The 25,605-nt window shown below is 30.9% G+C and overlaps 3 protein-coding genes across 3 annotated transcripts; all 3 read left to right on the forward strand.

The window, feature by feature from the left end:
• LOC109354096 (scarecrow-like protein 18) lies at window positions 641-2,170 on the forward strand. Its single transcript, XM_019596454.1, has one exon. The coding sequence runs from the start codon at window positions 705-707 to the stop codon at window positions 2,139-2,141; it is 1,437 nt and encodes a 478-aa protein (XP_019451999.1). The 5' UTR covers window positions 641-704; the 3' UTR covers window positions 2,142-2,170.
• On the forward strand, window positions 6,401-7,357 carry LOC109353887. Its single transcript, XM_019596248.1, has one exon. It carries the CDS (start codon window positions 6,401-6,403, stop codon window positions 7,355-7,357), a length of 957 nt encoding a protein of 318 aa, XP_019451793.1.
• Window positions 9,210-16,040, forward strand: LOC109354778. Its single transcript, XM_019597499.1, has 11 exons — window positions 9,210-9,603; window positions 10,104-10,432; window positions 10,507-10,584; window positions 10,685-10,787; window positions 11,294-11,382; window positions 11,914-12,025; window positions 13,245-13,298; window positions 13,372-13,420; window positions 14,381-14,481; window positions 15,334-15,449; window positions 15,565-16,040. Exons 1-11 carry the CDS (start codon window positions 9,253-9,255, stop codon window positions 15,902-15,904), a joined length of 1,722 nt encoding a protein of 573 aa, XP_019453044.1. The 5' UTR covers window positions 9,210-9,252; the 3' UTR covers window positions 15,905-16,040.

A 25,605-nucleotide genomic window follows, 5' to 3' on the forward strand; every position in this document is an offset into this window, starting at 1 on the left:
AGTGATCAAAGGTAGAGAAATATTTGGGTACACATTTGTTGTCTTACTCCTCTGTGTCACTATATGTGTCAGAAGATATTATTGACCAGAGAAATATATAATAATTTCAATTTTAACTTAAATAATTTTTTTTCAATCAATCATATATAATGATACATAGAGTGATACAAAATGTGAGACAGTAACTCCTGAAATATTTATGGCCGAGAAAGAAATATAGGATGATGATGAAGGGAAAGCAATTGATAGAGGAGGGTACACGTTTGATTCCCCATTGACACCGCTGTCTCTTGTCCAATGCATATGGCATATTCTAAGTTCAAGCCATCTCAAACAAGAGAATACCACTTTAATGGATTTTGAAATATTATAATAATAATGATAAGATCAATGTGTTTTTCCTGACCCAAGACACTGATTCTAAAGAATAAAAAGATACCCTAGTTTCTTAATCCCTTCCTCTTGTTGGAAAGAAAAATATAGGAGTGGAAAAAAAGAAAATCTATGATATTTATCCTTCTATATTTATTGGACTCTGATCCTCTATATATATATATATACTCATGTCATGACATGAAGGAATATAATTTTTATGAGGTTTCACCCCATAAAAGTCTTCTATGTCATAAATTTACTTTTCCCTCACTCACACACACACAAACTTCTCTCTCTCTTTCTCTCTTTCTTTCTTGTTTTCTTCAGATATGGAAGATTCAGATGAAGATGAGCTTCTGAATCTCACCCTTTCAGTTGCTGCTGATAGAGAAAGAAAAAAGAAGGGAAAGATAAAAATAAGGGATGATAATATTGCTTGTTCTATTAGTACTACTACTACTCATAATATGAACCCTTATTATGAGGAAGGGTATGAAGGGAAGATCTATAGGCTACTCCAAATGAGGGATCAAATGCTAAGACAAGACCATAGAATAAGGAATAAAGGAGTTGTTGATGAAGATGGAAATGGCCTTCCATTGATTCATTTGCTTCTAACAACTGCTACTTTAGTTGATGAAAACAATGACAACAAAAACAAGTTTGGTTCAGCTTTAGAGAACATCACTGAACTCTATAAGATTGTTTCTATAACAGGTGATTCAGTTCAACGTGTAGTGGCATATTTCACTGATGGCTTGGTGGCAAGGCTTCTCACAAGAAACTCACCCTTCTATGACATGCTCATGGAGGAACCAACAACTGAGGAAGAGTTTCTTGCATTCACAAATCTCTATAGAGTCTCACCTTATTACCAATTTGCTCATTTCACTGCAAACCAAGCTATCTTGGAAGTGTTTGAGAAAGAAGAAGACAAGAACAACCGTGCTCTTCATGTTGTTGATTTTGATGTCTCCTATGGTTTTCAATGGCCTTCTCTTATTCAATCACTTTCTGAGAAGGCAACAAGTGGAAACAGAATATCACTCAGGATAACTGGATTTGGAAAGAACTTGAAGGAACTTCAAGAAACTGAGTCTAGGTTGATTAGTTTCTCAAAGGGTTTTGGTAACCTTGTGTTTGAGTTTCAAGGGTTGTTGAGAGGGTCAAGGGTGATAAACCTAAGGAAGAAGAAGAATGAAACTGTGGCAGTGAACTTGATTTCTTATTTGAACACTTTGAGTTGTTTCATGAAGATCTCTGACACATTGGGATTTGTACATTCTTTTAACCCTTCCATTGTTGTGTTGGTGGAACAAGAAGGTAGTAGGAGTCCTAATAGGACCTTCTTGTCAAGATTCACAGACACTTTGCATTACTTTGCAGCAATGTTTGATTCACTTGATGATTGTCTTCCACTTGAGAGCACTGAAAGGTTCAGGATTGAGAAAAAGCTTCTAGGGAAAGAGATCAAAAGCATGCTCAACTATTATGACATGGATGGTGTAGATTGTCCCAAATATGAAAGGATGGAAACATGGAAAGCAAGAATGGAGAATCATGGGTTTGTTGGCACCAAAATAAGCTCAAAATCCATGATCCAAGCAAAACTTCTTTTGAAGATGAGAACTCATTATTGTCCACTACAATTTGAGGAAGAAGGAGGTGGTGGTTTCAGAGTTTCTGAAAGAGATGAAGGAAGAGCTATCTCTTTAGGGTGGCAGAATACTTTTCTGCTAACAGTTTCAGCATGGAAACCAATCTGAACTCTTAACCCTTTTCATCATTTTGGTAATAATTTATCTACACTCAGAAACATGTTTTATATATCTAATATATTTTTGTGATTTAATTTCTTTAGCTATCTATGTTTTATCTATGCTTGAATTATATATCATGAGTTTTCTGTAGTTTGTAGATCCTTCAAGTAAGGATTAAGGTAAACATATGAAGCATATATATAATTTTCGGGAATCTTCCATTTCATAATCACTTCCTATTTGTTTAAACATGATGAACCCTAATTTCCCTTTTTCTTTTGTATGAAAATGGGAGAACCCTAATTTATGTAGGAGTGTATACATATCCAATATGAAACCTAGATTTAATTACTTGATAAGATGCATGGACTTTTTTGTTTACTTAATGTAGAAGTTCCAATTGCACTCACTTGCATTTTTATTTCTTATGAGGTGATGTGTGTGGTAAAAAATATATTTTACATTCACATAAATTTTACTTTAAAATGTTAAATTTAGTAGAAGATTTATAAACAAGTACTCTAGAAAGTAACATTTCTAAAAATCTTAAATTGTGAAGGAGGTGATAATAATGGTGCATCCCCAACTTTTTAAGTTACTAAGAGAGAGAAATGCATAAAAATAAAGGATTTTTTTATATTATATGATAATTTTATTCTCTAAATATAATATGATGATAATTAAAATAAAGTTAATAAATTGTCTCTCTTGAAAAAGATTCTTTTCCCAACTTTTTAGATGAGAATATTGGCTTCCCACTGTATTATTAGTGTGAAATGACTATCATATAATCATTCTCTATCATCTTATTTTTAAGTAAGGATATTTTTTAAATTTCAATTACATTCAATGAAATATATCAATCAGATAAGAAAACAAAACATAAGTGTATCAGGATCACATTTCTAATAATATGCTAAAAATATCCTCCATATTACGGGTGGTGAACATATCCAATTGGGTCGGATAAGATTTACTTCCGAATTAATCCTAAATGTTAATAGACTATTTTTTGTCTAGACTGAGCCCTAAACTTTAAAGCTAACCTAATCATATATGTAGATCGAGCTACCTTTGAATCTAGACTAATTAACTATAATAAAATGTTCATATGAGATATATAATATGAGATGAAATAATAGACTAATTAATATTATTTATTATTATGAATATATAATATGAGATGAAATAATATATATGCAAATATTTCATTAGTTATATGTATATTTGATGAAAATGTTAAGAATCAATGATATATGAAATGATATACGCGTTGTGGCAATAAATTATTTGTACAAGAATGTCTTAAATAATTAGTAAAAACAATTGAAAAAAAAATTAAAAATATGAAATTATATTAATAGATAGTTGCTGCAACAAAATGTATCATCTACTTTGGGTGCACACATTTGACTATGCATGTATAAACAAGAGTCATGAGTAATTGTGAGACCAATTTGGTTGAGTCATACTTATCCCTTATCCAACATTTTTGAATTTGAACTAGTTCATAGATTCGATGTAATTTGACCATATTCACCAAATCAAGTAAACCGATAAGGTATGATCAATACTCACCATACTCCATACTAATGCACTACCTAAGCTGTTAACTTTCAAATAAACAGTTTTTGATTTATTTTACTTCAATCTTTCAAATGGTCTTATTTAATAAATAATAAAAAATGAAAATAAGAAGTAAGAAAAATAAAACATTTTGAAAGTGTTGTACTATCTCACATTCACATAACCCAAATGGACACGAAATGGCTTCAAGAATATCCTATACATGCTAGTAGTTGCTAGCTATGATTCTCTATCTATCTCTCTATGTACCATGTCTGCATTTACTACCTACCTTATCTTTGTTATCCGTGTTAATGTGATTATGCGTCCTCTATATATATTATATATACTAGCGTATCGACCGATCGACTCACATTCTTATTTTTTTCTGATATAGAATGTATGATCTTCATGTTATACTATTAAGAAAAACTATTTAAATATAAGAAATAAAATATATGAACTTAATAGAAAGTGAAAATATAAATAAGAGAATGTGTGGAAGATAATAATATATTAATATAAAAATGAAAGAAATGAAAGTAATATGTGAAAGTTTGTATTAGTTATTAATGAAAGATGTTACAAAGAATAAATTTTGGATATAAAAATTATATCATGATGAAAATTATTTCTTGTTTTGACTTTATTAATAGGATAAATATCCGACTTAAAGTGAGATGTATTAATTATAGTTATCTAGGATTATATGATTTTACTTTAGAAGTACAAAATACTAAGGGTAAAATATAAAAATAAAATCATGGTAGTAGTTATTTCAAGTTTTGACTTTATATATAGTATATATATGTATATGTATGTATACGTATATATATATATATATGTATATGTTATAAACTTTGAGACATATCTGCTAAGTGTGTCATGTTAATCTGTGCAAACAAAAAAAAGAATCATAAAACTTAGTCATGCGGATCTTTTTGTAACAAAGAGAATGCATAATGGTATTATAAATAACTCATTCTAATTTCATTCACTTTTAATATTAATTAATGACCAAAATAGCTTGCTGCATTTTTTATTTCTGATCTATTTTATCGGATTGAGCCCTATTTATATGAATACCATAGCAACAAATTAAAAAAAAAGTTGTATTTACAATAGTTCTTGTTCTTCACATTTTGATTCCTTCTTTATCTGTTTGGAGGGTCATGACCCAACAATTATAAATTCGGTGTCTATTTGGTAAACTGTTTTGAAGACTCTAAATTGGTTTTAAAAGTTGATTTGTTCATTTAACTAAAATTGGGTTTGGAGTCTTTTTATTATGCCTACTCAAATTGGGAATTTTTCTATCATTATTATTACTATTACTATTATAGTTTTATTTATTTCCTTCTTATATTTCCAACTTTGCCTATATATAATAGAAAGATAAACGAATAAATTTAGATTTAGAATGTTTTAAATTTTATACGTAGCATGTTCTTCAACCATGCATTAATTTCAATTCATTCTCATCTGAACATTTTTTCTCTAATACCCTTATATCTGAATACTACTATCATCATTATCATATCAATATCATTATTATATGAAGCACACCAAATATCAGACATGATTAGAACTTATTTTATTTATATCTTGTCATGCTTTATATATTTTTATCCTATAATAATCACTGGAGTGGGCCAAAATAAAATAACAAATTTGATGATGGATTTAAGTCGAGAGTGTATTACCTATGCACAGTAACTATAAAGAATAATACACACTTAATATATAATTTGTTATTCCCTTATTATTTATTTTTGAAGAATCAATGATAATTAAATATGAATGGTGATTGATACAATAATAATGTATAAACATCATACACTTTAATACATATTTTCTCTTAACTTAATTATATTATGGAGAATGATTAAAAAAATTCCTCAAAAAGGAGATCACCGAATTAAATTACAATTTGATGAGTTATTATTTGAAATAAGAGTGTAATATATATATATTGTCAGTATAAAATATATATAAAGTCAATATATTATCTACCATTCATTTGTATTACTTTTCCTAAAAATAAAATATGAATAATGGATAATTTGTGAAATAAAGTATAACAAATATTATAATTTCAATAACATGACATTCTTATAGGAAATATACAGTAATTTTTTTTAATCACTAGTGCTTCTCTTTAACTCCGGGCATGCCTTTGCCTTTGCTTATCCATGACAATCAAGAAAGAATAAAAGGAAATTAATGTATACAAAATTTGATATATATATATATAAGGAGGGATCCCTTCACACATATTTTAAGTTAAATCAGTTATACTCAATCTCAATAATTCATTTTTTATATCCAACAGACTAAATATGTGGCTGCAATAAGTAATGGGAGAAAAAAAAAGAAATTTTAAATAACTTTTAATTTTTACTAATTTGGTCCGTTCGATCTCAAAAAATAAATAGCTAAGATTGAATAACTTAAAACAAATGTAAACGAATTCCCAAAAGGAATTTGTTCATTAATAGTATTTCTATTCAAATCATGAATATATATAAGAGTATGGCATAATTTAAGGCTGCACATTTCCTATCCTAATATAGAAGATATGAAAAATATTTAGAAGGATATTAACATATTTGAAAGAATGCTCACATATTCTATCATATATATATATATATAGTATGTATGTAAGTAGAGAAGTTTCATGTTAAGATTGTTTGCCTATAATGGCACCCAAAGCAAGAGCATCAATTTCAGGTTCCACCAAGAATATTGATGAATCAATTGGAATGCTTTGTTCTGTTACTAATGATCTAAGGAGTCTTGAAAGTAATTTACTTTCTATTGACAACATTTCCCTCCAATGGTGCTGCCAAGCCACACATTTCCTCAACACAATCCACTCACACTTTTCTATCTTCACTCAAAAATCTGAGAACCCAACATCCTTTTGGGAAGGAGGTACTTATTTAAATCTATACATGCAAGAAACTCTCACTCTTCTAGATTTACTCAACTTGATCAAACTAGCAATTTCTGCTATGGTTAGATATAGGTTAATTGCTGAGTTTACTGCTCAAAAATTACTAGCACATAGTGAATATCCTAATGATGCTGAAATCAAGTGTGAAGTTGAAAGATTAGAAGGAGAGAGTAGGCAACTATATGGAGTTCAAAGATGGAAGGACATTGACTTTAAAATGAAGTGCAGTCCTAAAGTTAAGGGTAATGATCTCAATGTTATGCATGTGGCAAATGTGTTTAGAACCATTATGGCTGTGATATCTATGCTTCTTTTTTCTGTGATGTTTTATCCTGTTTCAGTTGAAGTAGATCAGAAAGTTTTTGATCAGTTTCCTCAGCTGAAGTCAATCTCAACTTCCCTGAAGAACATTGTTTATGTCTTATCTCATAGGCTGCATCAAATTCAGGATCATTCAAGGCCAGTTTTAGTTGAGTATAAAATGACTGAGAAGGTAGTTATGCATATGAAAGGTGATATATTGCATGGTGATGCAATGGATACAAGGTTTACTCAGAAGAATAGTGATTTGCTTCAGAATAGCTCAATGGTACTTAGAAATGGCCTGCAATTGTTTGAAAATGCAGTGAATGAGTTCTTTGATGAGGTTACTAGAGGAAGGAATAGGTTATTAGGTCTATGTCAACAACACTATCATTAAGTATTATTTTCCTTTCAAATATATTTATATATATATATATTCCTTTAGGATATATAATAATACTATTGTTCTAGTGATAGACCCAACAAAATATATTATAATGTTACATAATGTGTAACCTATGAGTTGTGTCTCCTACTATAGTGAATTCTGATTGTGTTCTGTTATGCATCAAACAAGAAGTATAAATTGATTTATATTGTTTCAAAACTTTATGAATATAACCCATGGGTGTTGGTTCAAGTGGTACATGCTTGATTTCCCTTAATCAAGGTCTCGGGTTCGATTCTTGTGGATAGAAAAAATACTCGTTGGGAGAGTTAGTTCTACATACCTGTGGATGTTCCCGGCTCGGACAGGATTGCCTTTATGAATAAATACAAAACATGTTTCTATTGGTCTTGACAAGGTATTTGTTAAGCTGAATTATAGCACAAACTCGTTATCTCTGCATGATAATGTTATAACCAGTAACTATTCCATCTTCAAGTAAAAAGCAAAATAATTAAACTTGTCTCTTTTCTGCAATGTAAGCTGCAAAAATGGCAAAAGCCAATAAAATAAAGCCACAGCAGAGCCCAACAAAACCCATTGGATTAAAGGCTTTGTGAATTCTGAAACTTCTTTAGGCACCATTCTTTTAGTATTACTGAAAACTGATCTTTTTATAAACCAAACAAGCACAGTGTTGGAAGAAGCAAAAGCTTCATATGTAATGTAATTATTGGCCAAGTTTTTTCATCCTTAGCTTTGAGAAATTGTTAAGATATAATAAAAATTACATAATACGAGAGTGAGATCAAAGATGATGAATCCTAAGGTGTGGATGGGGGAGAGTGTGGAGGGGAAGAGCACTGCAGATAACATAAAAAACAATGAGTGAGTTGAGTGAGTTTTCTATTTTCTACCAAAGTCCCACACTGACTAGTGTATTGAGTGGAGTAAAGTGAATATAATATAAAAGGAGGGAGCTACTTTGGTTTCAAATCACGGAGCCGTGTGGTAAGCACAAAGCGAACTATTCTTTCGCCTTTTACTAAAGAATACCGTGTGCTTGCCACTTTAAGCTGCATACGCTTATTTTTGGGAAGAGCTTTCTCAACTGGAAAGCTCTACAATTTTAGTCTAAATATTTAAATACTGTTATAAAGTTTTAAGAATTAATTTTGTTGTAATGTAGTTCTTTTGAATACTATTCATAAGTTTTTATGTAATGTAGTACGTTGAAAGTTACATATTTAATGTTTAATATATTGTAATTATGATAAACTATGCGTTAGTATTATAAATTTGTCTTGTTGTGGGAAACCCTATTTCCTAATATTATTTACATTTAAAAATTGTTGTGTACCTGTTCGAGCAATAGCAAATAATATGCACATATTTGGTTCGAATCTTGTGGATGGAACAATTGTCTGTTGGGAGAGTTAGTCCTACGTATCCAGGATTTAGACATTTTTGCTTCTTTAACTAATCTTACAAAGAAATTGGGACATCCTATCCCTAACTTTCATTCCTCATCATAATGATGATCATAAGTTTGACCCATCTAGTCTCTTATTAAGTAGTGGTTGTTGTTGAATAAATCACATAATAAAATTATTTTGTTTTATCGGCACTAACAAACCAATAAGTGATTGATTTAATAGTCGATAAAATGTTTGATTCATAAGATATAGTTACAATAAGTTGAAAAGATTAGTTCCCTAACTTTATCATACCAAAAAAAGAGACACATTAAGTGTCTAAAATTAAAAATAAAATAAAATAATACAATATCTACAGAGAAAATTAAATAAAAAGATTAGTATAACATGTATACTAAATTTGATTGATTAAAGATTTGTACTTATTTTTGTTTTATTTTACTGTTGGTTCCTGAATCTGAAATTGAAATGGGCGAGAGAAGAAAGAAGCATCATCGCCATCTTCAAGACTCATCTTCCTCTCCCTCTTCCTCCTCCGACTCCGATTCCGATTCCCACTCTTCCAGGAAGCGCCGCCACCGCCGCGAAAAGGAGCGGCACAGAAGGAGTGATGGAAAGGAGAGCAGAAGAAGGGAAAAGGATGAGAAAAGGAAGAAGAGAAGAGACAGAGATAGCAAATCGAGGAAAAGGAAGAAGAGACTCTCCGATTCTGATGAAGACGGAGATAGCTCTGAGGAAGATAGGTTTAGGGTTCAACCTCAAATTGTTCTCCGTCAATTGATGATGGAGTTTCCAAATGCTGGCAATGACTTGAAGCTGGTACTACATGAATTTATCATTATTTAATTGCTCTTTGTACTGTCTCAATTTGATTCATTCGTTATTAGTGACATTGTTTAAATTGTTCGGATTATGTTTATACGTATTATCTAATTGTTAATGAGAGCTATATATTCTTTGGGATTGCGTGGAGGTACTGATAAATTTGTTCGAGTGCCCGAGAAATTGTAAATGTTTTTGTGTGAAGGTGAATTTTTAACTGCTATGCTATCTAGGGATGTTGTTTTTTAAGGTATGAATTAGTTGGGGTTGACCTTACTTGAGATTCTAAGAAATTGTATTGCTACATACAGATTAATGAATTGAATTGAGCTATAACTCCTTTACCTTTCAATTTACGATCTTTGCTACTCAACTCTCGTTTTGAGTTTGTTTATGATTTAGTTATTGTTGACTCCAATCATGTTCTTTAGCGGTTAGAAACTAATTGTACTGTGCACATGGATGATTGATTCTTATTGGAGTTGTTGCTGTTGTAGCTTTTGCAAATGATAGATGATGGACAAGCTGTTGACATAAAGGGTATATCGGAAAGATCTCTCATGAAGCATCTAAAGAAGCTCTTCCTTTCCTTAAATCTTAAGGAAAATGGAGATAGAGTTTTCTTACTTCCTTCTGAAGCTCGCCCGACTTTGGATGTTGTTGGCCCTCTCATTCACTCCTATATGAATCCTGTGAAGGAGGACGCTGATCCTTCTGCACCAGTGCCTGAAACATGTCCAGTTCCAAAAGATATTGGAAGTGAGCAGACAATGGATGACCAAATGACAAAAACTTTAGAGGATAATTCTGTTGGTCCTAGAAGAAGGTGATAATTTTTTTACCATTTTCTGGTGACATTTTTTGTTATTTTTCCTAATTACTGCTTACCTTGTTTTGCAGAGTGATTGGCCCTGCAATGCCGTCAGCTGAATTACTTGCTGCTGCTGCCAAATTAACAGAGGCACAGACTGAGCTCAAGTACTGATTCATTATGATTTTATTGATTATATTTTCCTAGTCAATTGAGTCAATTCATACCCGATGATACTGAATGAGATATTCAAACTAATGTGTTTAGAGAAGCTGAATTGGATGACGATACTGAACTATTTATTGGACCTGCACCACCTGCTATGGTTTCTGAAGCAGAATCAGCTAATGAAGCAGAACGTTTTGAAGAGGTATTTAATCCCAATAGTAGTTGATATGGATCATACTTTTTTTCCTTCTTCTGGTATTATAATAAAAGCCTTGGATCTAATGATTGGTGTATGTTATTATTCCTATTATAAAATTGGATTTTATTTGGGGAACATGATAAAAACTTCAATTTGGTGGCCTTGGCTTTCTTCTACTGTCATTGGTTATGTAGCTTCCTTCAGCAGAAGTGAAATACCTGTCCATTCAGATTATTGTTGTATCACCCCTTATTTTAGAGACTTTATACTGTCATCTTTATTAGTTGGGGTCTTTCAAGATGAGGCTCTTTGTATTTTGATTTTGGTTTTTTATGATTGCTCATTTTTGTTCTTGTAAATTCTCTCCTTTTTTCTCTCCCAATGAGTTTCATATTAGGGGAAAAAATCTCTAGTTCTCAGATTACTTTTTGATGTATTACAGAATTAAATTTTCGACATGAACTTTAATTTACTAATGAGCTACCACTCATGTCCTGTTTATTTCTCAGGTCACCAGGATCATGGAAGTTGAGGCTGAAAGCCCATATGATGTTCTTGGAGTTAACCATAATATGTCCAACGATAACATCAAGAAAAGGTATGTTCTCCCTCATAAGCTTCTTTAATTGACAAAAAGAATATCAGTCTCTGTTAAGTTTTGTTTTTGGATTTTTCTAGAAACTGATTCGGGTATTCGACTGTGCCACTCTGCTATCTTCACAGCACAATTAGTGATTTGTGTTGGCCTGTTGCCTGAATGATTCTTCAGTTTTTTGTTGTCCCAAATAAGTTTCTATGTTCTGTTAGTCTTCCAGATCTAAATTATTGTCATGGACCAAATATAGACAATAAAGCTTGTTCTGAACTTAAAACATAATTTGTCATTCTAAATAGTATATTTAAAATGTGAATGATAGAATTGATTTGCTTTGACTTTCAAGAATGTACAATAGGCGTTCTATATAGGGAACTGAAAAGGAAATGCCAATAAGATATATTGAATTCTATAATTTATACAACAAAAAAATAAAGTCTTATCCTGCTATGTGGGGGTCGGCTATATGGATCAAACAAAATATTTATGACCAAAATGTGTTTGTCTAATGCCATCTCATTCAATTCCCCTTAGGTACTGGAAGAAATCACTTTTGGTTCATCCAGATAAATGCTCTCATCCACAAGCCCACCAAGCATTTATTAAGTTAAATAAAGCTTTCAAAGAGTTACAAGATCCAGAAAAGGTGAGCTTGATAGGAGGACGTTTATTATTGAGGTTTAAAGTTATGTCTATGGATCCTTTATTTTGCTTGCAGTTCTTTCTTTTTGTGACATACCCCTAATGCGTTGTGTTATCTGTATCTTTCTTCTTTTTTATCTTTTGGATCATATTTCTGTACGGTAATTGCGTCGGATGCTGAGGAGCTGTCAGGGCTTGTGAATTGCAAAGGATATTTGACATTTTTATATCCAACTTTAGTTTACTGGTTGGTTATGATTTTAAAAGAACTCAGTGAAATTGGAAAGCTTTAGATGTTTAACTGTCCTTTTTATTTTATCTAAATTGATTTGATTAGAGTTCAGAGGTCTCTTTTTAATTTTAGTAAATGTATCTCCTTTGATGACATATCCATGTCCCGATTGAGGACCAGATAAGAATTTGTTTATAACTCTTAATTGTACTTTAGAGGTTGTAGATATGTGGAGTCATCATTTGTTTTGGAAATTCACATGCAAAGAGGCTTGGTTGTAGGAACTTGAGTAGTTAGGAATTTAGTGCAATGTGTAGCCAAAATCATCTGAAAGGTTTTTTTTTGCTATTTCTTGCTATTTCTTGCACTTGGCTCACATTGTTGCTTCAGTCACTTGTATTGTTGCTAGTGAAACCATCTGTGGCAAATTACATCTAGCAAAGCATAGCCCATAGAGTGAGGGAAATATGTTTATTCACGCGAAATTTGGAAATATGTACATCTATGCTTACGATATTGGGATTGAAAACGAACTAGGCCTAATTAAATCCTAAAAGCTAGGACATGGGGTAGGATTGCTGTATTCTAAGGATCCCTTGCCTATATGCTTAGCTGATGTGGGATCTTACACGCCTCCATGCCCATGACATGACATTTGGAGCATGAAGCTTGCAGGGCTTGACATTTGTGGGTGTTCAAACATTAAGTCCACGATAGTTTCTAATGGCACATTAGAATTGAGAACAAACTGAGCCTAACTCCAGCTCAAGAGGTCAGGATTGTCCTAGTCATTATAAGGATTAAGGGGTACTTTGCTCATATACCGAGCGGATGTGCAATGATCTTAGAACAAGGATAGGCTTTGTGGGTGGCCCAACATCAAGATTAGGATAGGCTTTGATACCATGTTAGAATTGCGAACAAATTGAGCCTACAATGCAACACTCTTGAATCATTTTATTAACAAGATGGTGCTCTGTGCTTTTTGTAGCGGAAAGCAATGGATGATAAAATCAAACTCAAGCAAGAACAGGAAGAAATGAAGGTAACTAGAACAAACTCAGTTGTCTGGCTATACTACTAGTTTTTTATACTAATATCTTCCCATGCTACTGTAGGCGGAACTTAAAGTAATGCGTGAAGCTGCATTGTGGAGAAGATCACAAGGTAATATTATACTAATGTATAGGGTTCCTGTTAAGTTTGTTCAGGTCACTTTCCTGCATAACATGCTTAATATAAAGATGAGGGATATGAACTTAGGCAGGGAGAAAAGCAAGAATGAGGATGCAAAAACAAAAATGGCTATTTCATGTTGAGAAACTCCTAGCCCCCATCTCCTAAGTAAAAATAGAAAAGGGGTGAGGAAAATGAAGTGAGTGCAAATGTGCATTATGTTAGATGTTATCACCAGGACTTGATGAAGGGAACTTCATTCTATTACATTCATAAGCCTATGTTGTTTTTAGATAAGCTAAAGATGTAGTAGTATATATTTAGGGGAATGTTAACAAGTGTCCTAAGGACATTGTTTAAGGAAGAGAAAAAAGAAAGTTTATATTGAAAAATGATGTTTTCACATTTCAAGAAGTGTGGAACCTTGTTTTCCAAGCTTAGTTTCTTCTTTTATAATCTTTAAACAATGCCTTTAGGACACTTGTTATTGCAATCCATATACTTGGTCACCAAAAAATTAATATTTTGATATTTAGAGGTTGTATTGTATGAAACTTTGTTCTTCTTCCTGTTCTTCTTTGTGCTTCTTTTCCTTTTGTTCTGGTGATCTAGTCTCTTGCCTTTGAGAAAAGCGTACTTTACTATCCTGTTATATATCAATAAACAATACATGAAGTGTTTATGGATGATAATTTGGCGCTAGTCTGCTTAATTTGTGTATTTGGGATGATATCTTGCTTGTGATGATTGATTGCTGTGTGACAATTTGAGGTTGTAAAATTGGTCTGGCATGAGCAAACAGGTCCTCCCTCTCGATTTCAGTTTGTCACAACCTTTGCCATATACAGATTTCAATTATACTTTTCTTTGTAAAGGGGGAAATGTGTGAGATTGGGACATTGGTTTCTAAGAGTGAACTTCGTTATCTAAATTTTAGGATATATGTCGCAGGTATATCAATGGATGGTGATGATGTGCTTCTGGCAGAGACAGAGGTTAAAGTGGAGCCAAAAAGGGATGAATGGATGACAACACTGCCTCCAGAGAGAAGAGTAAGTACTGTCAATCCTATAAAGCATGTACACGCATGCCATTTTAGTGGTGTCACATGTTGGATTCTAATGCTTGTCAGACACATTCGCAAACCGTTCAATTTAAAATTGTTATTTTAGGCTCCAGCAATATTATGAACTGTTGAATATTATGTCTTTTAAGCTGTTCAAAACTTCAAAATTTATTATTGGTCAAGGCTGGTGATTTTGATGTGTGGCTCTGTGCATGCTTGGGGATCAGATTTTGTTTTTTTGGGGCAGTCAAAAAACTTATTGTATATATTTAGTTACAAAGAGTGAGTGAAGATGGCTTATTTTCTAGATTCATCAGTAAAGTTAAATGTTTATGTATGAAATTTGAAGTATATATGGCTGAACCATTTCCTACCAAGGTGTTGCGACTTGCATGAATGCAAGATGTCAGCCGGTTATGGTTGCTTAAAAGTTTCATTTACTTGTATACATAATGATCCTCTTTTTTATTTTCCTTTTAGTTACATGCCCTGCATTATGTTAGCGTTTTTGCTGTATGTCTTACACTCCGTCCATCTAGTGGACCTAAAAATCCTAATGCAAGTGGGTCTGAGTTGTGTATAAACATTATTTACAAAGTTGAGCATGTTTCTTATCAGATTAAGCTTTTGAGAATAAACCATCTCTATAGCTCACGACTTTCAATGTTCGTGTTTGATGTGATGTACCTGGCTTTTTTTGGTAAAAGTGGGGAAACACTAATGCCAGAATAGAGTACCAGACATTTCAGTTTATTTACTTGAAAGGGTGTTCAAAATAATAATTTTTTGTTATTTTGCATATTGATGGCTACTTATTTCATGAATTTATACGTTTTAGCCTGGTGGTGTGTCTATGCAATCGACCACGTTTAGCCGGGGCTCAAAGGAAGGTCGAGGTGATACTAGTGCTTGGACAGATACCCCTTCCGATAGAGCCCAGAAAGCAAAGATGAAGTATGTATTCTCTTTTCATTCTAAAATGCATTGGTAGATCAATTTCCTTCTGGTACAACCTGTATAGTCTACTTAATAGATTGAAGAGATTTATAAGAATGTTGTCCCATGGCAGTTACTTAGAAGCATACAATGAGGCTTCGGCGCTTGCCTCAAATGAAGAGGAAAATAAAAGAGCTAGTGCCGACGCAGATTTGGTGGACAAATACAATAAAGCAAAACGATCGAAAACATTGGTGCAAAAGCATCAAGAAGATGTTGCTGGCAAATCGAAGAAAAAATCCAAACAACTATCAGAGAAGGAAGAATGGGCGGGTCAACATCCATGGAAGCCATGGGACCGTGAAAAGGATCTGACAGCTGGGAGGAAAAGTGTAAAATTTGATTCAAACAGCATGTCTGATGGTTTATCTTCAAGGTTTTCTTCTGGAAACTTCCAGAGGAATTTCCTTTGATTTCAACAAGAGTTTCCTAGAAAAATTGTAACTCTATCATAGACTAACCAATCCCATGTTCTACAAATGCATGCAGTAGACAATAGTTGCTGAATAGAGTCATGCTTTCATATTCAATGTTCTATCAAGCATGCTTTCATATTCACTTGTGGTTATAACTAGAAACATAATTGGGATAGTGCTTAGGTTATGGTATCTTCAGTAAAGTTTATGTTGTTAAACTTATTTTTGGCGTACATAATTGGAGCATGTGGTAAATATAAAATTATCTTCACAAGCTCTATCTATATTGTTAATGTTAGTGCATCTGAAGCACGGACAAATTATCTATAATGCAACAAGATCGATTCTAATTGTATCAACCAAATAAACTCAATTTGCAATTATATTTTAGGTATTCACTTTCAAGAAATGTTCGATCTGTGTCTCTTTAACTCATATATTAGCATTTTTATGGTCAGGTATGTTACATTTCCGTACTTATTCCATGTTTGGATGATTTAAAACATGTTTGGGAATGTGATTGATTTTTTAAAAAAATATCACTGACTCCAAAAATTGTTGTTTGGTCTGCATTCATAGACATTGAAATAGGATTTTGTTAGTACTCATCACAAATATTTAGTTGTACAAGTTTCTCATTTGGTTATACACGTGGCCAAGTAAAAATAATATTTGTCACTAGTTATTATAAAACCACATATATATTATATATATATATATATAAATAAGGGATCTACTTACTTTTCATCCCAACTATCAATTCTATAGATATTTAATGGTTTAAATCTATTCAAATCATTAGATTTTCCTAGAATTGATGGTTAGGATGAAGAGTGGAGTAAATAGATCTCTCACTCTATATATATATATATATATAGGAACAACAAGAGACAAAAGGAATGAACCCCACAAGTAATCATGAATCTATCTATGACACATATTCTTAGGAGAATATAAAAAGGGAGACAACTTGGGTTATGACACAAGGCATGTCATTATCAAACTTGGGTTAAGCTTAAATTTTCTTTCTAGAAGGTTAGTTGTTAAAAAAATGACTTTTAGATATTGATATATGGATATATAATGAGGAGAGTTGAAAATGTATGCTTTAGAAATACATTTAATGTATATGTGGGACTCTATAGCCCCAACCTATTGCAGTCCCACAAACCGCCTCAAATGGCTCAACTTGCTTGATCTGCACTATTTCTTTGTTTGATGAAGCAACCCCACCACACACCCCTGATCAAATAATAAAGATTACATGTCCCAAACGCTGTTTCACGTCAATCAAAGTGTTATTTTTTAGTACTTTTTGTTTTTAATTTTTTTATTTATTCACGTGTCATTATGTGATTAGCTATGACATAGAATGAGACACTGTTCGAGACAGGTGATCTCTATCCCCCTTATCTAAATGATGAGAATTGTATTGTAATAGTAGGGTCCATTATCCCTCCAACTCACCTTCCAACAGTTTCTTTTCTGCGGCTGCTTTCTTAACAATCTATGTTATCCACTACCCCCAACTCAGCTTCAATGAAAGAGACTTATATTAGACAAGTTTTGATTCCACACTACAACTCTAAAACTAGAGAACAATGTAAAGAGAAAGATCCTACTTTGTTTACTTTAAAATAACATGACAAAAAGTGTTAGCTAGAGGGTTATGTTTGTCTTTTAGTGACTTCAAATATACATGTTGGTCCATTTGTAAGTGTTGCACTAGTCTTTCTTAAATTTCAGATCATTAACTAACAAAATATCCAAATAGTTGATAGATAATTGTAATTTTTTAATCATGATTTTTAGGCCTTATGATGATGAGCTAGTGCAATGATGAGATTATTGTTTAGTGACCATGAGAGTACATGGTTAAATATTGAAAACAATTTATCCGCATGTGGAAATAAGATTGTACATCTACCATCTTCAAACCTTAATGAAAATCTGGTAGACTATATATATATATAAATGCTTTGCTACTTTATTGCAAATGTGTTTATCCCTTTGCAAGTGTCACAAATTTGTCTTAAATTTTAAAGTGATCAAAGTCAACATAATTGATATTTAGTTAAATCTTAGATATGATGTCAAGTGTTCAATCCTTATCATATACATAAAAAATATTATTTGGTAAAGACAAAATTCAATGATCTCAACACCTCAAAAATGATTACTTTTCAATTATCTACACATTGTAATACACACCTAAAATTTCCATTAGTGCACAATTCAATCATACAAAGTTGGAAGACAATGCAATAGAACTTTGCTACTATCATTTCAGAATAGCTAGGACATTTTTATCTCAGTGCTAATTGTTGCTAACCCCATTTTATAGAGATATATAATCATATGTCAAACATCATTGCAGAAATGAAATTTTTTTGGTGCTAACAATGTATCCTTTTCCCTTTTTAGACAATGAACTAATCTTTTTTTGGGTTCGTGACTACTTCTCTCAACAAATGTTGCTCTCTTCACCTTGAGATTCAGTAAGATCTTACACCACTAGATCAACACTTTGTTGATGCAAAAAATGAAATTTGACCCGATTAACTAATTCCATGATATTGGATAAAGTTAAGTTGAGTTGAAGAGAGGTTAACATTACAAGTTCCTATTAAGACCACTTTGGTAGCATATCACTGGACACTGGTGCCGTCTGATCACCATTGACACAAGTTGCTTACCGGCCATGATAGTGATATTGATGATAAATCTCACTTACTACAGATTTTGACTTAAACCACATTTTTTTACTATCTATAGTTTGACTAAATATGAACACAAATTGTTCAACCCTTTTAGACAGAGGTTAAAGTTTTATGCTTATTTGGATAAAAAAATTGTCTCAGCAATTTTTTGATAATTTGGTATAGTGTGAATAGTGTTACATTTTTTTGTCCACAACATGAATGAATTTTATTGAATACTTATGTTTAAGAAAAAGTAGAGAAAATGATATAAAATAATGAAATAGCAAAAGAGAAAATGCAAGGCTTTTTTCTATTGGATTTATCATAATAGAGAGTATTGAGTAAAATCAGGGAACATGATATATATCACAATGATTATCCTTTAATTTCTTCCTTATGTTGCATGCTAAAATAATGATGGGCCTTTTCTGTTTCAGCCAATAAATTTTGCATCTTGTTCACACACATATTTTGGTGGTTGCACTGAAACCTAGATTCCTTGTTTTTCTTTCCATTTCCCTCTCCCAACTCTTAATTAGCAATACTCATTCAACTAAAACATCAAAGTGGTGGTCCTATATATGGTCACCTTTTGGGAGAAGAATCGGATCCTCTGTTCCAAGAAAATTCTTTTTCGTATACCTATCCAATCAAAGTTTATATAATAATGCAAAAATATTAATTTCCTGAATTTGTTTTTGCAAAATAGCTCTATATATCATACTAGAATCATATACCAATAACTTTTAAAAGTGTAAAATGTCAAATTCATCATCTAAAAATATGAACTCTTTTTCTTAAATAAATCCCAAGACCTTAAAAATATAACTACACTAAGCAAGTTCTTTAAGGACTAATTTGATGATACTTTCAATCTCTCAGAAATTCAATTGTGCATTACATGGTGGCATTTTTAACTTGTAATAAACTTATTTGATAACAATTTTTTAGGAGCAAATTTGTCTAAGTCATATTCAAGACCAATTTGAAATTTAACTGTTAAACATAATATTATATAATCTGCACTATATTACTTTTTAAGTGACAATACCTAAACCTTCAATGTCCAATATACAACACTACATAGTGTGGTCATGTATTGGCTGAAAAAACATAATAGTCCTGCACATGCAGTGTATGATAATAGTATTTTCATGAAGGTTTCTATAACAAGCTTTATGTGGAAGTTGAAATGTTTACATATACAGCAAAAGCTACCCCACCCCAATTCTACAATTTGTACTACTTGAAGCAATTACTATTAGGTTATGTCTTTGTCACTTTCACACAGTTTAAGTTTAACTGAGCAATATCAATAGTATCTAGCATAAGATCCATAATAATTATGAGTTTTGTTTTGTTGCTGTTAAGTACTAGTAATTGACTCAACCCTTTGCTTAGTGTGAAATAATTGAAGGCATTTAGAGTTTCACACTCATTTAGCATATTTCTTAATGAAAGAATGATAGTGAAATATATAAGCCAATGAGAAATGGAAAATCTATCTTAGCCAATAATTACAGCATTAAAAAATATCATTGAAAAGGTAAAGTCGGTAGATGATATCAGATTGTGATGATTTTATCAGATTGAGTTCATGATTTTCTGTGATCTATGAGAATTTAAGATGGGAGTATGGGACCCCATGATTTATATCTTCAAATAGTTTCTTCTTATTCTTTTGTTGGTAGGATTAAAATTGGAGATAAACTTGGTAGTTAAAGGATTGTTTTGTAGAGTAGAATATTGATAAGGTGTCTCATGAATATCAACATCAACATCAACATCAACTTCACCTTTAATTTGTTTGTTCAATAATCTGTTGAAAATTTATGGTTTTGTGCACCGACTACACAAGAAGTTGTGGCTATGTTAATCTTAAAGATACTGATATATGTCATTTTTGTAGCTGATAAACGTTTTTATGCATTTTATTCTGTTTGATAATTTAATTAGTGTTTGGACAATTCACATATCTATCTTTAACTTTATTTATATTGCATATTAACCTATTGTTTACGTCATGTTTAGCATATGATCATGCTTTGTCCGGAGAATGTTCTCGGACTATAGAAAATGAATACCATTGCTCTAATTAATTAAAGGCTTGTCAAACCTATCACTAATAAATAAAATATCATCTTGTGATATATGTCACTTTTTTGTGAATATGAAGATTTAGTCGGAGGATATATCATTTTCTTTGTCCCATATAGCAGAAAAACAAAGGCATGACACCACAAGCAACAAATTACTGATGAAGCAAGAGTTTCCAACTGGGTTAGTGTAATGAATAAATTTGATGTAAGAGTGAATGAGTTAAAAATGGACAAGACTCTTAATGTTACTATGCATGCACAAAAAGCAATTGACATGAGTTTATTCTATCCTAATCATATGTCTTGAATTTGAGGTTTTGGCTCAAATTTAAGTTTAATCATCACTCTTGTGGATGTTAAAGAAAAAAACTCCCAATAACTTGGATAATTGAGTGAAAATGAATAAATTTTTAAACATTGAATATGAGATCATATCAAAACCCTTATGAAGCAAGAGTTTCCAACTCAGACAAGAACCCTCCCTCCATCTACATCCCATGTCCCAATTTCTGTCTCACCTTCCTGTTTCGGTTCATTAAGAAAGTGTTACCGAGTTAAAAAAAAATACAAATTAATATTTTTATATTATTTATATAAAATTGATAATATACTCATTTTAGGACATATAATCTTTATTCGTTTCGATTCATTAAGAAAGTATTACCGAGTTAAAAAAATATAAATACAAATTAATATTTTTATATTATTAATATAAAACTGATAATATACTCATTTTAAGACAAATGATCTTTATTCGTAAGTAATAACTTTTTTTTCTTTCTTCTTCATCTAATTTGATGATTGGTTGGAGGTAGGGTAGGAAATTGGAACTTTTGAACCCTAAGTAGGTACTCTTAAAGTTCACTAGTAGGACCTATACTATCATCAACTCCATATTTTTAATTTGTTTCTCTATGCTTCATCTTGCTAAAGTAAATTTCTGAAATTAAGGAAAGATGAGACAAATTAATTCATATTCTTGATTCTAAAATGAACTAGTCCGTACCATTTTGATTGCAAGTTTGAAGCTTTTGTTTATGTCTTTGTAGTTGTTTGCAAGCTAATAAACCAATTCACAGACCATAAGATAAAATATACATGAGATACATTTAGAAGCAAATAACACTTTTCATATATTTATTTAACTTGTTCTTCCTTTGAGCAAGAGTGCCTTTAATCTTATATAAGATTATTTCTTGTTTTAAATAAGTTTTTTTTGTTAGTTTTGTAATTTTAAACTCATTTCTTAATAGCATGTTTAAAAAATAATTACAATAGCTAGATAGATTTTGTAGACCATTTTATTCCATAACAATTAGTACAATTTTAGTTAGTTTAGAATTAAGAAAGTTGTGTGGAAGAAATTGAAAATTAAAAATAATTTAGAATACATATATTTACCTAAATATATAGAATTTTCATAACGTCAACAGAATCTTTTGATGTAACATTATTTCCCTAAAACTAGGTCAAAGTAAAAAATATTATGTCATACAACTATAATTGTAACGTTGAAAAATGGTCATTCCGAATTAGAAGAAAAACAGTTCAAATATTTGGCTGTCTCGTGTGATCAAAGACCAATGATTGTTATTTGGTTGTGGTTAATTATGAGTTATTATATAGAATAATCTATAACCTTCTTATTTTATTAAAATAATAGTGAAATGTTAACACATACTATATAACATTATAAGAGAAGTTAATTAAAATGGTTACAAAACACCAAACACCACTACAAAGCAAAAGTACATATAATACACAAGCAATTAGTATTTTTAATTATCTCAATATTAAATTAGTATATGAAGTGATTGAGATAATTTAATTGAATTAATAAACAGTGTAGAGTAGAAGAAGACAAAACAAAGTATATGTAAGAAAAGTGTGTTGGGACAAAATGACATAAGTGTCAGGATTAATTAAAAAATTAGTTAATTGAAAGTTGGTGGTTAAATAGTGCTATTCTGCCAACAGATTCCATATAAGGTTGAATTAATTAGTAGGAGTAGTAAAGGACACTCTCAATCTCACTCAGCTATTATATGGTAATAGTAACCTTTCTATGCAAGTTTTCTGCTTTTCATCTATCACTATTCTTCCTATATTTTTTCTTAGTACTACTAATAATATGTTTTATGTTTTTGCATAAGGAACTAATTTTTTTTTAAGTTTTTGGTTGTCCTCTCAATAATTGTCGTTATCAGGAATCAAACTATTAATCTTGAGAATTTAATGAAACCTTATACTACTAGATCAATGTTTTCTTAATCTATTCTTCTTATATAATAATAATCGATAATTCATTTTATTTTTTTAAATTAGTGGGTCCTCATCTGATAATAAATCAGTGAAAAGTACTATAGTAGTTTTTTAAAATTAAAAAAGTTCTATTATTTGTATAAAAATATTAATATCTTCACACAAAAATAGAAAAGTAAATAAATAACAACATCCTAGTTTTATAATTCAAATTATCTTTATAAGCAAGACATTAAGGCTTTGTTTGGTTGAGGATGGAAAATGAGAGAATGGAGAAAGGTGAGAAAGAGAGAGGAGAGAAAGAATGATATTTATACTATATATAAACTCAAAACTTGAAATAACTTCCTTCATGGTGTAATTTTCATTTCCTATATTACCCTTAAAATTATTTAATTTTTACAAAAAAACTATATAATCCTAAGCAACTACCATCAATACATTAATTAACTACACATCTCACCTTAAATTAAACATTATCATAAACATAAAAAAAATATAATATAAAGTACACCGAACAAAACAAATACATTTTAATTCAAAAAAATAAAATATATAAAAATTGAATATGTAGTATCACACAATATTTACCGGCAGGCACGAAGTGCCTGTACACACGAGTATTAATATATAAAGGGAATACATAAAATAACTATCCATGTAGTGTTTTATGTTTCTTATTTTATCTTTTATAACTTCTATTTCATATTTATCTATGCTAATAATAATAAACATAAAATAACTACTCATGAAGTATTTTATATTTCCATATTTTAACTTTTATAACTTATAATTTCATATTATATAAATTTGTATAATCTATATCTATATTATACTATTAATTCTACTATTAATAAAGCCAAAACAAATAATTACCACTCCAATGACATAATTTTTATATTCCAAATTTATCATTTGTAATATCTCTCATTAATAACTACTATAAACTTCAATATATTACTTCAATTACTTTCATTTTTTATATTAAATATCATTAATTTTTCATACACCTTTTTATTTATATCTCTACTATCTATTATTCTATTGAATTCATATATTACATTTTTATATTTAAATTATTTTTTATTAAATAGTAAAACATAACATAATGCATCGTATATTAGAAAAAATACTAATGCAGATGAATGGGCAGTGCCAGTTGATATGCTAGTGAGAAATAAAGTAGATTGTTGTATTGTTTGGTTTGAGAGAAGTAGAGAAGAAAGAGAGGAGAAAATGATATATATAAATTTTTAAATTACACAAATATCCACACAATAAAAACAAAAGGTAGCTTAAAAAGTACAAAAGCTTAGGGATAGTTTTGTCTTTTGATACCAAAACAACTTTGCCCCATGCTTTCTTTGCATCAATGGAGAAACAATTTTTGTGGGACCCATGCCACTTTTCTTCTCTCCTCCCACTTTCTTTGCTAAACCAAAGAGGAGAAAATTCATATTTCTCTTCAAACTCTCTCTTTCCTTTCCCTTCTCTTCTATTTCTATTCAACCAAACAGAGGCTAAGAGAGCAAGTCATAGATCATCAATAGTGTAGGTTAACTGGTTAACTGATGTATGATTCTTCTATTCAAGTCTCTAAGAATAAAACTAAGTTAAATTAATATTTGTTAGAAATAATTTTATCTTTCAAAAGTCTTAGAGAGTTTAAAATCTGTGTATTGACACTGTAAAGTTTTTTACACAATCAACATATTATCCACCATTGATTGATATTACTTTTATTTAAGAGTCAATGATGGTCAGTATGGATGATTTACTGACAGTGTAAAAAATACTTACACTATTAATATATACATATTAAATTCATATTATACCTAGCTACATGATACAGTCCCAAAATGACAAATGCTAATTATTTTTTATAATATATACCGAAAGAGTGTATTGTTCTCAAAGAAACCTGTATTGGTTACTAATTACTTAGCTTTTTGAAAGGGATAATGTATAAAACTATCATTTCTCAATAATTAAATCACGTTGTTGGAACTCTATCTGGCTATCTGTTAAGAGAAACAGAAGGTATTGTAATTAACTTTAACTGCCAAATTTGTTTCCTATCACATGCAGACTGATGCAGTGTATATATAGAGACTGAAAATCCAACAGAAAAATATTAGAGGAAATATATATAATTATTAAGTTCGAATTTGTTAACTTAACTGCCGAATTTGTTGGTCCAATTATGTAAGGCTTTGCTAAATCCTCAGTGTGACCAAAAAGTCAAAGATTCGATTTCTGATATTAACATTTTGTCGGAAGGGACAATCACACACCCTAAAAAAGATTAATTCCTTATCCGACAAGGGTAAGATTAAGGCACCAAGTAGTAATGGTAAAACACTAAAGTTACATTTTGTGTATACATGTTGTTTTTTGTTATCCTTATGGATTGGACAAACCCAACAGTAATTTATTCCAACAGAAACCAAACCTGAACCGGTGAAAGTGTTGGATAAACTATATGGTGGATCTAGCTGTTGTGGTATGCATATGAAAACACACTAAAGTGAAAGAAGATATAAATGATTAACAGTTGATATAGACAGCTTGGGAATAATCTGAGATGACATATATAGGTTCCACATGTCAAGGGAACAATGGTGCCAAATATAGA

Source organism: Lupinus angustifolius, chromosome LG08, assembly GCF_001865875.1.
Source record: "Lupinus angustifolius cultivar Tanjil chromosome LG08, LupAngTanjil_v1.0, whole genome shotgun sequence".
In the NCBI taxonomy this organism is placed as follows: domain Eukaryota; kingdom Viridiplantae; phylum Streptophyta; class Magnoliopsida; order Fabales; family Fabaceae; genus Lupinus; species Lupinus angustifolius.